Source organism: Stegodyphus dumicola, chromosome 7, assembly GCF_044657685.1.
Source record: "Stegodyphus dumicola isolate Sdum_Otavi_A_Nest chromosome 7, ASM4465768v1".
Lineage (NCBI taxonomy): Eukaryota > Metazoa > Arthropoda > Arachnida > Araneae > Eresidae > Stegodyphus > Stegodyphus dumicola.
This window is the reverse complement of record NC_140774.1, coordinates 122,122,228-122,136,792: the sequence shown is the minus strand read 5'-3', so window position 1 is coordinate 122,136,792 and position 14,565 is coordinate 122,122,228. Positions and strand designations below refer to the sequence as shown.

Genomic DNA, 14,565 nt, shown 5'->3' with positions numbered 1-14,565 from the left:
TTGTTATTTTTAAAGTCCAAAGAAAAATTGTATTTCCTTAGAAAATCCAATCTGAGTATGCAAGGATCTGTAATATCTGCCTCATGTGCCATGTGATGGTAAGGGGAGTTCCAAATGTGATATAAACATTTGATTTTCTGTTGATGTCGATCTTCTTTCACAGAACTCCACTCCATGACATGACCACTAATTTGTTTCTTGCGTCCTTGCTTGGGAGCAGTGTTTTTTTCTGTGCTTATACGAAGCACATTTTTATTACGATTTTAACTGCATGAATGTTTAAAATTATAATTGTACAAAATTACCCTTTGAAATACAAGTATATATATATATATTGTTGCGTGCATATGAGGTCATAATAGATTGAATGCACGCAGGTCCAATGATAGGTTGATAAAATTTATTTTATCAAAAGAAACACTTCAGAGTTCTGGAACTTTCCACAGAAATACTTATATAGGTGTTCCCAGTACCACAATGTACAATCAGTAGTTACACTTCAAACCTGTAAGAATGTTGAACAAAATGCAAGCAAAGCTCTTCTAAAAGGCATAGCTTCCAATACTCTTAAGTCACTCTGAACTGACATCTCACAATAATAATTACTCAGGGCAGATACTCTTTCTGGCCTTATATAGTTTTCACCTGGCTGCCAAGATATTTCTAATTTTTTCTGCTTCTTGAAATTACTGGAAGGCATACGAGGACTAAATACAGTTACAGAAAACATTGATTATGATTATTCAATTTACCTATTATGGCAATATAGTGACCAGGTCAAAATGTTGCCAAGTTTGCCGACTGTTAGGGATTTCTTGCCAAATCTGGTGACATAAATTAGTTGTCAAAAACCTTAGCTCTCACCAAATTAGCCATTTACTGAGTGTTAAATAGACTTGCCCGTGCATTCTTACTTTTCTGGCAAGCTTCACTCAATTAAATTTTCATGTTACATTATGCAAAGGAAATACAGCAATCTCACATATAACTTTTTACCAACGTTATCTATCTATGTACAAAATTTGTAACAGTATAACTCTTGGAGCGTTGCACACTGTCCCCATTTCCCTTTTTTAATATTTTGCATTTGCTCAAGTATTCTAAAATCGATTCCTGTTAAAATATACACACATTTATCTAAAATTTAAATGTGTATAATTACTTGTATCTTACCTTATTACAGGACAGCAAATCAGAGAATGTATTTCCAGCACTAAAAGTTGTTTCTGTAGTTGCAACATCTGGTGGTTTTGCAGTTCTTGTTTCAGCTAAACCAGCTGATTGAAACAACTTCTGTAAACCTGCCTGATAGCCCTTAATTGAAACAGTACATAAACAGCTTTACTGATTTTACACTATAAAAAATTTCTTCAACATGCATTAGTAAGGAAATAGATCAGCTGAACTAATACATACAGTGCAGGTCATGGATAACACAGATTACCCAAACTTAATTTTTCATGCATATTGTACGTGTTTTTCTTTTCTTAAAAAAATCAGTAATTTTACTTTGTTTCTGAGAATGTTTAAATGTGTTGCTGCTGAATGGCTTGTTTTACATAGATACTCCAATTTTTATTATAAATTTTTTTAACTGTTTTACAAAGTACTTGGTGTTTTAGTTTTTTCTGTACTTTACAATTTTTATTGAAGATTATGAGTTTTCATGTATTTTTGCCTTGCTGCAAAGTGAGAACTGAATTGATTGAATTAGAAATATATCCCTAATGAAATTGAGGAAATAAAATTTAAATGAAGTGCAGCAAAAAAATATGTATAATTTAATAGACCGTAAAAGGTAGTCATGTGGTGTTCACATCAGATATTTTACGTAATAAATTTAAATATGTGCTTTATAAACTGACTTCTTTCCTTTTCTTCTCATGATTATACAAAGTGTTTAAAAATGTGTCGGTAGCTTACATTTTTTTACCTATTGATTCTAGACATGCATTTATAATGTTTCTCAAAATAATTTAGAAAATTTTATGAAATCATTTTTATGGGAGGGTTCTGTGAATACAGCATTTAAATTTTTATTTGCTTGCCATACAACAGAAAATCCAATTAGTAAAATGTTCTTTATATTGTATTATGTTAAATACAAAGAGTTCTATATATTTACTTGCAGAATTCATGGGAATTTGGTAAATAATAGTTTTGTGGGGCAGCTAGTTAATAATGAGTGCTAACCTAATACTGAACCATTACTCACTAACAAGCAACTTCCATTTTGTAGTTTCTTTCTATACTGGTTGAGATCTAATCAAAAATCGCTTAATAATAAATGCTAAAAGGTGATCTAAGTCAATATATTCATTCTCAAATATCACTCTGAATTTAACAAGCAAAGGTGTGGATTTTTTTTATTTTTTATTTTTTTTTTTAAATTTTTTTTGTATTAAATTAAACAAATAATGAAAAGTTTTCTAACTGGACATTTTTTACGCTATGAGTATCATTTATGAAGTAAATTTTATATTTACCCCCTTCACTGTATAACTGTTTCATAAAATTCTGTGTTATGTTTTGAGAAATTGTGTAATTAAAACTACATGCTTAGGCCACAACCAGCTGTGAAACCAAGTGATTTACTGCCATCAAAGGGTTGATATTTAAGAAAGTAAAGCCTATAGCCACTTTTTTTGAACTCATATAAAGTAGATATACAGTACAATAGTATTTTCATTTAACAAACTTGTCATATTTTTCAGACTGAGTTTGGAAGGAAATTTAATAGGGATACAATCACATGCTGTTAAAATTTTGTTTCTTATGAATGTGAATGAACATATAAATTAAATAGGATTACAGAAAAAATTTCAATGTATAAAAGTCATTACCACATATTTTATATGACTTTTGACTCCTTATTTTATATCTACACAAAATTCAAACTTACTAAGGCATCAAATGATAAATCATTACAATAAGTTGAACTTGATAGCCTCTTTAAGCAAATCAGTTCAAAAGATTATGCATGCCTTCGTGGAATTTTATACTGCAAGAAAATGAAAAGTAAATAAAGTCTAGCATTCAGATATTTCATTGAGATGTGAATTTAGTGTTAAAAATATATATAAAGCTGCACACTTAACAGAGAGATTAACCTAATATAATTGCTAGCGAATGGTTTGGCTGCATGGGGTTTTCATCATATTCCTCCCACAAAATGTAAATATGAGTCTGCTTTCCTCAAAAAAAAAAAAAAAAAAATTCCATAAAGTCTCATATTTTACTATTCATTTCTACTATGAAAAAATATTTCTTGGTAGAAATGAAAGAAATTATCTATATTTGAATCTCACAACTAAAATTAAGATATTGAAAATTATATGAAATAAATTCCGATTTTTAGTTTTGATAACGGGTGAAACAATATCATTGAATTTAGATGTTTTAAAGACTGAGTGTGGCAAAGCAAACGAGAACTGCATAAGGAGAGAGAGGCTTAAGTATTTTGGGAAAAAAGCTTCTAATGTAGCATTTAAAAATCCAAATGATATAAATCTCCAGATATTCCATCAGAAATAACTGATTTTAGAAACTAAGCTATTTCAATAATTCTGGTTGCTAAAACAAAATGTAGTCTTCTGTAGATTATTCAAGAACACAGTTTAATTTAATCATATCTGAATATGGAAACTGAATTTAAAATGTTTTTAACATTGACAGTTTCTATTGTTAAGCTGAAAGAAGCTTCAGAAAACTTAAAATAATGATAATTTTTAAAAATGCTAAATTTTCTTTTGACCCAAAAATGTTTCATATATTACTATTTTCTCTATAGAACATAAATAATCAAATAGATTTTGGAAATGAATCAAGAAGATTTTGAAAAGCAAGAAAAATTAAATTTAAAAAAAAGTGCTTGAACATTAATGTGATATTTTTTATGCTATTTCAGTGTTATTAGCTTTCGTGGAATACTTCTTAATGTTTTCATTCAAAAATTTAAAATTATCATAAGTATTAATTTTATCAATACATAAATTTATAACTATAAATTTTATGATATGATTTAGTATAGCTAACTTTCTTGAATGTAGAAGTATAAGAGACTAATTTGATTTTATGTAAGGATGCATTTTGCGTCTGTGCCTCTGACAAAATACCTAGGCATGGCTCTTGTGAAAATTCTATAAAACTTTACCATATCAATAGTTTTATAGAATTTTCACAAGATGACATCAATATTTTTTTTATTCCGATATCAAAGCAATACTGAAAATTTCTTGGGTGTTACTTGTGCCCAGTAGATAAAGAATAACGAAATAAAACACACAGCAAAATTTCATGCTTGGATGAATATGTAAATGTATAATTTAAAGCTAAATTATGTATTCACTAATACATTAAAAAGTTGTATTAGTTACATGTGTATAGAAGTTCAGATTCCATATATGAGAGGCACTAGTGATGCAGTAAAATCATAAAGCACTAATGACTCATGCTGAGTTTTATTCCCAGTTGACTAAAAGAGTTTCTGTGGTTTCCTCATGTGCAGTATGAATAAGGACTATTTTTGTTTCAAAATTTTTCTATCAGTTCCAATTTAAAGGATTGCTCTATAAGGCACAAAGCTTAAATAAGCTCAGTTGCAATTAAATAACCTATTCTCTATATGATAAATAGGCATCCCTTTCATAAATATATTTCATATTACACACATATATATATACATAATTTAAAATAAAGTAGTTAAGTTCAAATAAGCCTGCACTAATCATGCTCTCAAACCTGCACTAATTTAGTGGTGGAATGTATATCAGGACTCTGACTATTGCTTGAATAATGTGATAGACAGCATGAGAATTTTCAACCGTTTATAAATAGTATTGTGCAGCATTATTTATGGTGTAAAATTAGTCAAATGGTTAGCACTTTTAATATTCTGATACAAGTATTAGCAATGGAGGTGACACAAGAGTCCTAATAAAAAACTGGGTTTTATCATTACATTGACAAGCACTTTGTATGGGAGTTATTTATTCTGAAAGAGAGAAAAAAAAATCAGGAGCAACTACTCAGAAATGCAAGATATCAAACAAAGTGAGGTTAATTGTCATGGTTCTTGAGTACAATGTAACATAAAGTGCATAAATTCACTAATATATGTGCATCAAATTCCAGATGTGAGTTAATAAGGGAACTCTCAAGTCACTACTGGCATTTAGGCCAAAGAAACAACTATTCCAGTTTTAAATCCAGTATATAATTCCATCACCACCTCAAATACCTCCTATATTTCAGACATAAACCTCATTTGTGTGTCACATATGTTAGCACTGGTACCTGCGAGTCCAGTACTGTTATTGTCTACTCATGGTGGTTGCATCAGCTTTGCTTAGAGTGCTGCCTTCTCTCACAATCTTATTATGCCATAGACAGATGTATGTATATGATGTGCATTTTTATAATGTGATATGCACTTTTTATTGGTGACAGAATATCTTAAACCTTACAGATACATATGTTTGCCAATCTTTGGCTGCAAATATTGCAGGAGTGCATGCCACTGTGTATACCCTTTTAGGTTGCAGGTGATTGTGAAATGCAACACTTTGCATGTGATTTTATTCCTGAAAGTTTCATGACAATTTCTTTAGGAAAGCCTAAAAGCTTTCCTTGTAAGAGGCTGCAGATTATTAATCAAAATAGCAAATAAATAATATTGATAAAAAGTCCCCATACTTTTTCTGTTATAAAGCCATAATGTAAATCAGTTATTAGTTGATCCCATTTATGTCTTGATTCTGGATCCAACCTTGGATAAACTAGCAAAGCATCACTATTGCAAACATACTTTGACTTAAATATTGCTACATACTGACACCTTTCTGGTTCTGTCACATTTGATAATTCTTCTTTAAATCCACACTCTAAAAGAACCTGAAAATGATATTGAACATAGTAATATCATTGTAATTTTATAAAATAAAAATATAATCAAGTTAAGTATGTTTAGAAGAATAATGAGGATTCCTCATTTCCCTAAATTTTCAAAAATAATTCTCAATTATATTTGTTGATTTAACAAGACTTTATAGCTATCTACTCAAATTGGTTTAAACTCAGTTGGACATTGAAACATACAAATTAAGTTCATCAATAATGTGATAATGTACTCTATATCACCAATTTATTGGAACATAATCTTATTTAGATGTAAACGTAATGCTATTATTTACATCAGATGTTTCCAGTATTATACTTCATACACACCTGGAAATATGTATGCAACTGATGCATCCCTTTTGCAATTAAATAAATCTATAGTCATAAAAATTCACTTAAATTCTACTAATAATTATATACATTTAACCCTCTGACTGGCAAGAATATTTTTGATGATGTTTGTAAGAACCTCTACCTACAAGCATCTTAAAATATGTCCAAGAAATTAAGGCAATATGTTAAAATCCAGGTATAAAATACCAGGGATATTTTGACATTAAAATCAACAAAATAATTCTTTCTTGTGGTAGTTCTGAGAAATTTGTGCTTCTTTAGTGAAACCCTGGGCCGGTCAGAGGGTTCATGCATAGATAAATACAAGATACGCCATAAAACATTTTAGCAAATGTTATAGAATTATAAACATTTTTCGAGTTAATGGATGTGAGACAGCTCTGCTTGTTGTGCACAGTTCATGAATGGCTGGAGTTATTTCACTAAGGCTGAGTCACAACTCACCAATGTTCATTTCATTTTCATGTAATTTTATTAAAGAGTTAAAGATGAAAAAGCAGTCTTAAAATTAACCAGTAGGCAGTGTTGTTAATTTAGTAATTTTGTTACTACACTTACCGGTTTCTGAATTATTTTACAGTACTAGATATAAAATATCATCATACACCCTGTTTTGAAAACTGATGATTTATATTATATAACTGTGAGTTTATTACTATTACACTTTTAAATATTTTTTGAGAAATAGCATTAAAAAATTATCAGTGCTTGTCAAAATGGTCTCTGGAAACAAGATTTCTTAAAAAATTCTTTTTTGGTCATATTTGCATACACTTTTGAAAAAGAAAAAAAGTTTTTATGAAACTTTATTCTAATATTTATCTTTTTCCTACAAGTTTAAAACTATGGATATGCTAATTTTACTTTAAATGCTTGTAGAGATCTGTTTTTGGATCAGAAGTCATGAAAAATGAACAATGCCATCACCAGCCTTTTTGAATTATGGATCTTCAATTACTAGCCAGATGTACTTCTAATTATGCCATGAAGACCCATAGTATGGATGGAAAAAATTCACTTCATTCTCCACCATTTAAAAGGACAACAAATTGAGGAAAGGAGCTCATCGCCAAATACATGTGGTAGTGAGTTTTAATCCACCAATTGTAAAGCAATTCAGAATTTTTTTGAAGCCAGGAAACAATCAATCAGCGATGACCTCACTGGAATTCAAACTTCAGACATTCAGATTGCATATGTGCTTCCAATTACACCATGAAACCACATCCTTAGAAGGGAGAAAATTGCTCACATTCTTAGTTGGCTTAAAGAAGTTTATTGAATATAGTAAATTACAATTTTAAAAGCTAATAATCTAAAAGAAACATTTGGATTCCTTTTTATATGAATGCCACAAAAAATTATATAAAATTTTCATGTTAGTACACTTATGTAGATAAAAACCACTGTACACTGTTGATGTCTTTCACTAAAGTGAAATTATTAATAGAACATATACTTTTATATGCATATCAAGAAGCTATTATTAACTCTGAAATTTAATATGTAGAATAATTCAGAATTTCAATATTTTCTAGACATTGGCTACTCTATGACCCTCATATGGATTACAGATATAATGACCAGAAATTATCTTTCATGATGTTAGCTGATAACTTATACTGATTTACATCATTTTTGGCTGAAAACGTTTCTACAGATAGCACCATTATTACCATTCTGAGCAAATTATCTCAACTGGGTAACAGTGAATATTTTATATTTTTTACTGTTCCGAAGCTAAAATTCTCACTTTTTGGTGTTGTTTTATCACTTAACTACCATATTTACCACAGTACCTATATAGATAATATCAAATGTGCAGTAAGTTATTTATTATTCATTGGTACTTACTACAATACACTGATCTATGATCTATTAACAGTAGCTTAGAACTCTTTTTGTTCATCAGGGTAAACATTACATAAATTTTCGAGAGCTGAAAGTACGAATTTATTTCTGTTTTTCTTATAGCAAGATGAAGAAGTGATCATGGCCAAATCTGACATGCAGTTGATGCTCCACAATTCACAGAAGATGTTACATGGGGCTGATAATTAGTGGTTTGGGCAGTGAAATTCTTCCACTTGCATGTCTTTAAACTTCAAAACTATGCAGCTGCAATAAAAAAAGTTTCCTCCTACACTCTTAGCATGCTGTTGAAAGCTTGTTAATGTCTAAAATATCTTTATAAACATTAAAAATCCAAGGTCTAAAACTATTTTTAAAAAAAGGGCCCAAGATCATTATGCTTCCAACTATAAATTTTATTGTTAATACAACATGCTTTTATATGCTATTTGCTAGATTTAAATATATCTTTTGGAATGCTAGATCACATACAATGACACATTGCTTCAAATAACTAGCTCTGGTCCATAAACCAATGACAATATTGTTTATAATATTCTCACGACACTTCACATTGAGACGTTAGATCAATGATTTTTGAGCAGAAGAAGAATTATGAAAAACTAAGGATAATATTAAACTGTTGGATAGCGTACTAAGTAACTTCCACTGCCAAGCTAAGACAGAAGTAATTTCAACAGTTGCTAAGATTATCTAACGATTTTGTTTAACTTAACAGATTCCAAGCTTTACTAATCTTGATTTGTCATAGCATGCTTTCTCAAGCATATCAGATTGATGCTTTAACATTTCTACTGTACATTTATTTCATACTCTCAAGTTCTGCCTGAATTAATCACCAGATTTGTAGGCATGCAAGATTAATTTTTTTCACTTACTTTTGATGAAAATTTTCATAGGGGTAATCGTATTTGCAGCTTTGTTTTTAAATAGCATTATTTATGCGTATCCACGGGTAAAAGTATATTAACGGATACGCCTTGGCGAAAATTGGCGATTTTTGGCAGTACATGGATACCGAGTTTGTGCAATTATTTGACCTGTTATTTTGTGATACCGGCGATTTTAGCGCCAAAAATCACCGCTACACAAAGACAAAATAACAAGTCAAAGAATTGCACAAACTCAATATCCATGTATATGTCTGACCTATTTTCACTTTAAAAAAAATTCACAGAATTGTGCAAACTAGGCATTGCAAACTCCCTTATCCATATACACGTCGACCTATTTTCACTTTAAAAAAAAATCACAGAATTGCACAAACTTGGCACTGCACACTCCCTTGACTTTGTCCATGTACACATCGATGTATTTTCACTTAAGAAGTCAAAGAAGCACCCAATTCTAGGTAAAAGTATATTTACAGAACATTCAACTACTCAGGTTACCATAAATGAAACAACAACTTGGCGATAAATGAAATAACAATTTCGCTATAATACAAGGGGTACCCTTCAGTCTACTCTAACCTATCCATGTTACATGGGCAAACCTGAGTGTAGCTAAGGATTTATCATGAAAATTTTGGCTACACTTAACATGCTTCTTTAAGAAAATCTGAGTAAATATTATTATGCAAATTTAACATATATGCAAACAAACAACATTCTAATGCTTACTGACAAATGCACAAAAAATAAATGCAATTTCTTAATTATATGTTTGCATTAAAACATATAAAATACATTAGGTAGCTTCACATTTCATCATAACTGGTATACAAAAAATATACTTGCTTTGACTTTTCTATTAATATTCCCACAATGATCCCCATGAGTATATATCATTGATGAGAAAGTATTATTTTCAATATCCCAGTGACTCCAGATTCTAAATAAAATAATAATAATAAAAGAAACTATAAGAAATGTAGGTAGTTAATTGTAATTTCAATACATAACAAGTTAATAAGAATGCACAAAATATCACATTCAGTTTGGCTGCTAACCCTTCAAATTGCTGGACTTCATACAGAGTGTAGCAGAATTGATTGTCATAACTTCAAGGTGTGATAGAACATGTCAAAAGTAACAGTTTTTGTAGTAAAGCCTCTGATAGAATGTGAAATCAACCAGTAAACATGAAGAACATGAAAAACAAAAAGTCAATTTAATCCATATTTACATGAAGTAGGTTTTGATATTTATGAAAACTGTTCAAATAAATGACCAGCAACTGCAATATATGCATCACAATCATGACAGATCGCATTTATAAAATGCAGAATTGTTTTTTCCCGAAAACTTTATCACTCCTGAAGAAATTCATGACATGCTACACATATTCCTAAATGAGTGCCAGCAATTTTATTTTAATTTTGATGCATGTATTGCAGTTAGTGTTCATTCATTTGAACAATTCTTGTAAATATCAAATATTAATTTTTGTAATATCGGATTAAAATGCTTTGTATCCTCCATGTTCTTCATACTTATTGTGTCTTTACATTCACATTCCACTACACACTGTATTATGAAAACTGCAACGTTTGCCATGTTCTATCACCTCTTACAGTTGTGACCATTAATTCTCTTACAATTGCATATATATTCACACATTGAAACCTTGGTTCATAAATTTAATTCATTCACTAACTGAATGGCCATTTGTCAACTGAAACAATAGGAATTAATGTAAAATGGATTTATTCGCTCCTGGATTATAGATGATTGTTTATTTACACTTTACAACAGTACTTTATGCATGAGTTCATAACCCAAAATTGATGGAAATCATTAAATATAAAGTAAAAGAGATTAACACAATATTAAATAGATAAAATATATGAAACCTTAATTTAATACTGCATCTATATAAAAGAGAACGGATGGCATTCTTTAGAACGCATATTTGTTTATCTCTTCTTTGTCTGCAAGTGCCAAAACTGCTTGGGACCCACTGAACCTCTGGTTCAATTAAAATTTGTCCAATGTTATTGGAGTTGTCCACATTTTAAAATATTTCTCAAGTGAGACATGGCTTTGATACTGAAAATGCTTATGCTCTACCTTGTTGCTGCATTATCAGAGTGATAATATTATGTGAAAACTTTGCATTTTATCTCATTTTGTTGACTGGAGAACTAGGATCATTTTTCTATCTTCCTCTTTTTTTTAATGATATTTCTTCTACAACTGCCCTTTTATTGCTGCTCATGAAGTGGTAGAAGAGGTGGGGTTCTTTCCCTTCTGAAGTTATCCATAATATCTTTTGAATTAATTTTTATGGTCCTCTAGTAACTGCTCCACATCTTCATTGTTGACTACTTAGCTTTTGCTTAGAGAGACAGTATCATAGATAACAAATAAAAACAGCCTGGCCATAATTTTCTAAAGGCCAAATTCATGATCTTGTAATTCGCTTGCTGTCAGGCTTTGCTAATGAAAGTTAAGCAATAGAAAACAACAAAATGATGCTTCCAGAAGTTTCTGGGTGTTAATTATGTGACATAGGTCACCTTGAAACACCTTTGAAAATTATTTGTTGTCTAACTGAGAGTTTGTAACTCGAGACACTGTTCGTCATCTGAGGCATTTTTTGTTCAGATGATTAACTCATGCATCAAATTGTTCATGAAGTGAGGTGTTTGTGATTCAAGGTTCCAATGTATTTATAATAGCAGATTTGTTATAACTTTACATATATTATCTTGTTTCTTAAAGTACAATTCTATATTTCCTTTTATTAATGATCTAGAAATCAACTTGATGGCCTAATTATTATACACATGAATAATAAAATAAATTATTGCAGAAGATTGTGAAAAATGTTATGTACAGAGAGAACTTCAAAACTAAATATGAGAAATGTATAATTTACACATTTTTATTTATGACATGTATAATTTACATGCAGGTACAAGATATAGCAAAAACTATAAGCATTTAGTTTTCAATTAATGCAACTTTAAACATTGCACACCTGACAATTTGAGAAAATGTATATCTGCAAAAAATTACTCAAGGAAAGCTTTAAGTTTTTAATATGCATATGGTTTAAAAAACCGAACTTTTACACATATTCAGTAAAATAATAACAAAAATGTTTTATAATAAGCATACATAAGTTTCACTAATGGACTCAGAAAACTAAAGAAGGGATGGGCTCCAAAACCTAGGCAACTGTTTAGATTTTAAATGTTCATTAAAAGATTTCTCACTACATTCAAACTTTCAAAATACAAAATAAAATTCTGAATAAAAATTAATACCATTTTTGATCAATTATGATAAAAATTTATGATAATTAATGAAATTTTCAGAAATATAAAAAATTAACATTAATGAGCAAAATTTATGAAATACATGACATGCATAATTTACATGCAAGTTTAAGATATAGCAACCAGGCACTGTAAATATGTAAGTAAACTAAATATCATTACAGCAGATTAAAAGGGTAAAGATAACAAAAGAAAATGGTATGTGTCTTTGAAAATGAAAGCTAAAAATGAAAGCTTAGAATAAAAGTCCAGGTATCAATAATGTACTTGGTAATTAGCTAGATTCATCCCTTGATTTACATAAATGCACAAAAGCTGTAACATTCAAACTAAAATCTTCCAATTAGAAATAAGCACTCAGTAAACAAATCCTCTTTTCTCTGACCTGTTCTTCTTGCATTCAAATGATATTCGTAAGGTTAGTTTAGTCATTTGTTTTGGTACTTATGTATTATTCTGTTGCATGTAAAAGTTGGCTATCATTGAATCATGAAAGTTGGTAGAGATCAACCGAACTGAAAATCTATCGGGGTTATACCGAACTAAAAGCACAGATGTGTTGAGTTTATGAGTGTGTTGGTACATCACACTTATCCATAATTAGCACTAAGTTGCACTGCTTGATGACAGTTTCATTTTTGATGGGATAATACATAAGTATCCTTGTTTTCATAGACGCGACACTAGCAAAATTACAATGCATGATCTGAACACCAGGTGGTTCCAGAATGTTAAAAGTCATATCCATTATAAAATATCTAGGTACAAAGCTATCTATGATAACATATTGCACAAGACTACACAATCTATTCTAGACATATTTGTGAGATGCCACTCACAACATCGTCAAGACAACAATTCAGATGACTCAACTAACTTCAGCCTTCAAAATTGAGAGGAACAAAACTTGAAAAAGAATAGTACTTCTTTTTAAAACAATCTTCCACCAGCATCAACTGTCCTGTTAGAGAGCTCTTACATATGTATGTATGTACTAAAAAAAAAGGGATAGTTCTATATCTCCCATTCCAATTGACTAAATTCACCTTGCATTTTTCATGTCTCAAAAGTGAGACTTAGGATATGTATTAGATTTATATATATAATTGTTCTAATATAAGTATTCTGGCACAAAATCGGACTTTTTCTGAAATAAGATATCAATTTTTTTCCATATATAAAATATGACTTTCAGTACAATAAATATCTTTGCATTCATTTTAAAAATTAAGGCATATTTATTGCTCCTAAAAGTGAAGTGCTTCTTAAAGAAGCATTAAAATGAAAAGCAACTCGAAGACTTCTGTATATATTTATGCATTAATGTTATGCATTAACCTTTCCTTAGAGAATTCTATATGATGCCTTACATTAAATTGGAAAAGAAGTTCAACAATGTCAAATTTAAAAGTAACCATAAAAGCACACTTAGTTTGGCATAAAGTTTAAATAAAATTCTATTGATTTCTTTCAAGACAATCAGACATAAGTCTCTTTTCAGTGGGAATAAAAAAAAATTCCTTCAAGAGAGAAAAATTTGGCAAAAATAATTTTGAACTTGCAGAAGAGAAACCTGGGTTTGATTGCCTTTGAAATTAAAAGAATTTTATTCCAAATCTACAGCTGCTTTTCTGCCTAATTTTCAGTGCTTTATATTTTAATTGCATATATGGATTATATATGGTTACTAAAATATTGTTTTTTTTTTCAGTCATTGCCTTTCCATAATTTAAAGATATATATTTTAAAGAAAATTTAGTACCTAAAATATAAAAAATATGTATTAATTATTATTACCCCAAAATTCCATGATATGCATTCCATCTAGGAGAAATTTCATACTGAGTAATATTTTGAAAAGGACACAGTTCATATTTATACCTGAAAATAGAAACAATTTTAAAATGATTAAAAACTAAAAATGGAAAGAACTAATCTGAGAAATACACTGAATTGAAATGAATTTAAAAGAAGTGTTTGTGTGCACATGCACACCAGGGAAAATATCATAAAAACAAAATGCAGTAGTATATGTTCCTGTTAAAATATCATTAAATTTCTTTTTAATTTTATGACTTTTTTTCTTTCATAGCAATAATTTTATCATAATATAACCTTTCTTAGATTTTCTTTTCCAAAACTTTCTAAACTATGATCTTTGATTCATGACTTACTGCTTTTACATTATTTACCATTCACGACCAAATTTACAAATG

The 14,565-nt window shown here is 29.6% G+C and overlaps 1 protein-coding gene across 1 annotated transcript in view; it reads right to left on the bottom strand.

Moving 5' to 3' along the window:
• Positions 1-14,565, bottom strand: part of LOC118197855 (N-acetylglucosamine-1-phosphotransferase subunit gamma-like) — a 34,464-nt gene that overhangs the window by 4,108 nt on the left and 15,791 nt on the right. Inside the window, exons 4-7 of the mRNA XM_085820775.1 lie at positions 14,147-14,230; positions 9,864-9,957; positions 5,695-5,892; positions 1,174-1,314 (exon numbers count right to left, since the gene is read on the bottom strand). Of these exons, the coding sequence (XP_085676901.1) occupies positions 1,174-1,314; positions 5,695-5,892; positions 9,864-9,957; positions 14,147-14,230 (517 nt within the window). The remainder of the gene's footprint in view (positions 1-1,173; positions 1,315-5,694; positions 5,893-9,863; positions 9,958-14,146; positions 14,231-14,565) is intronic.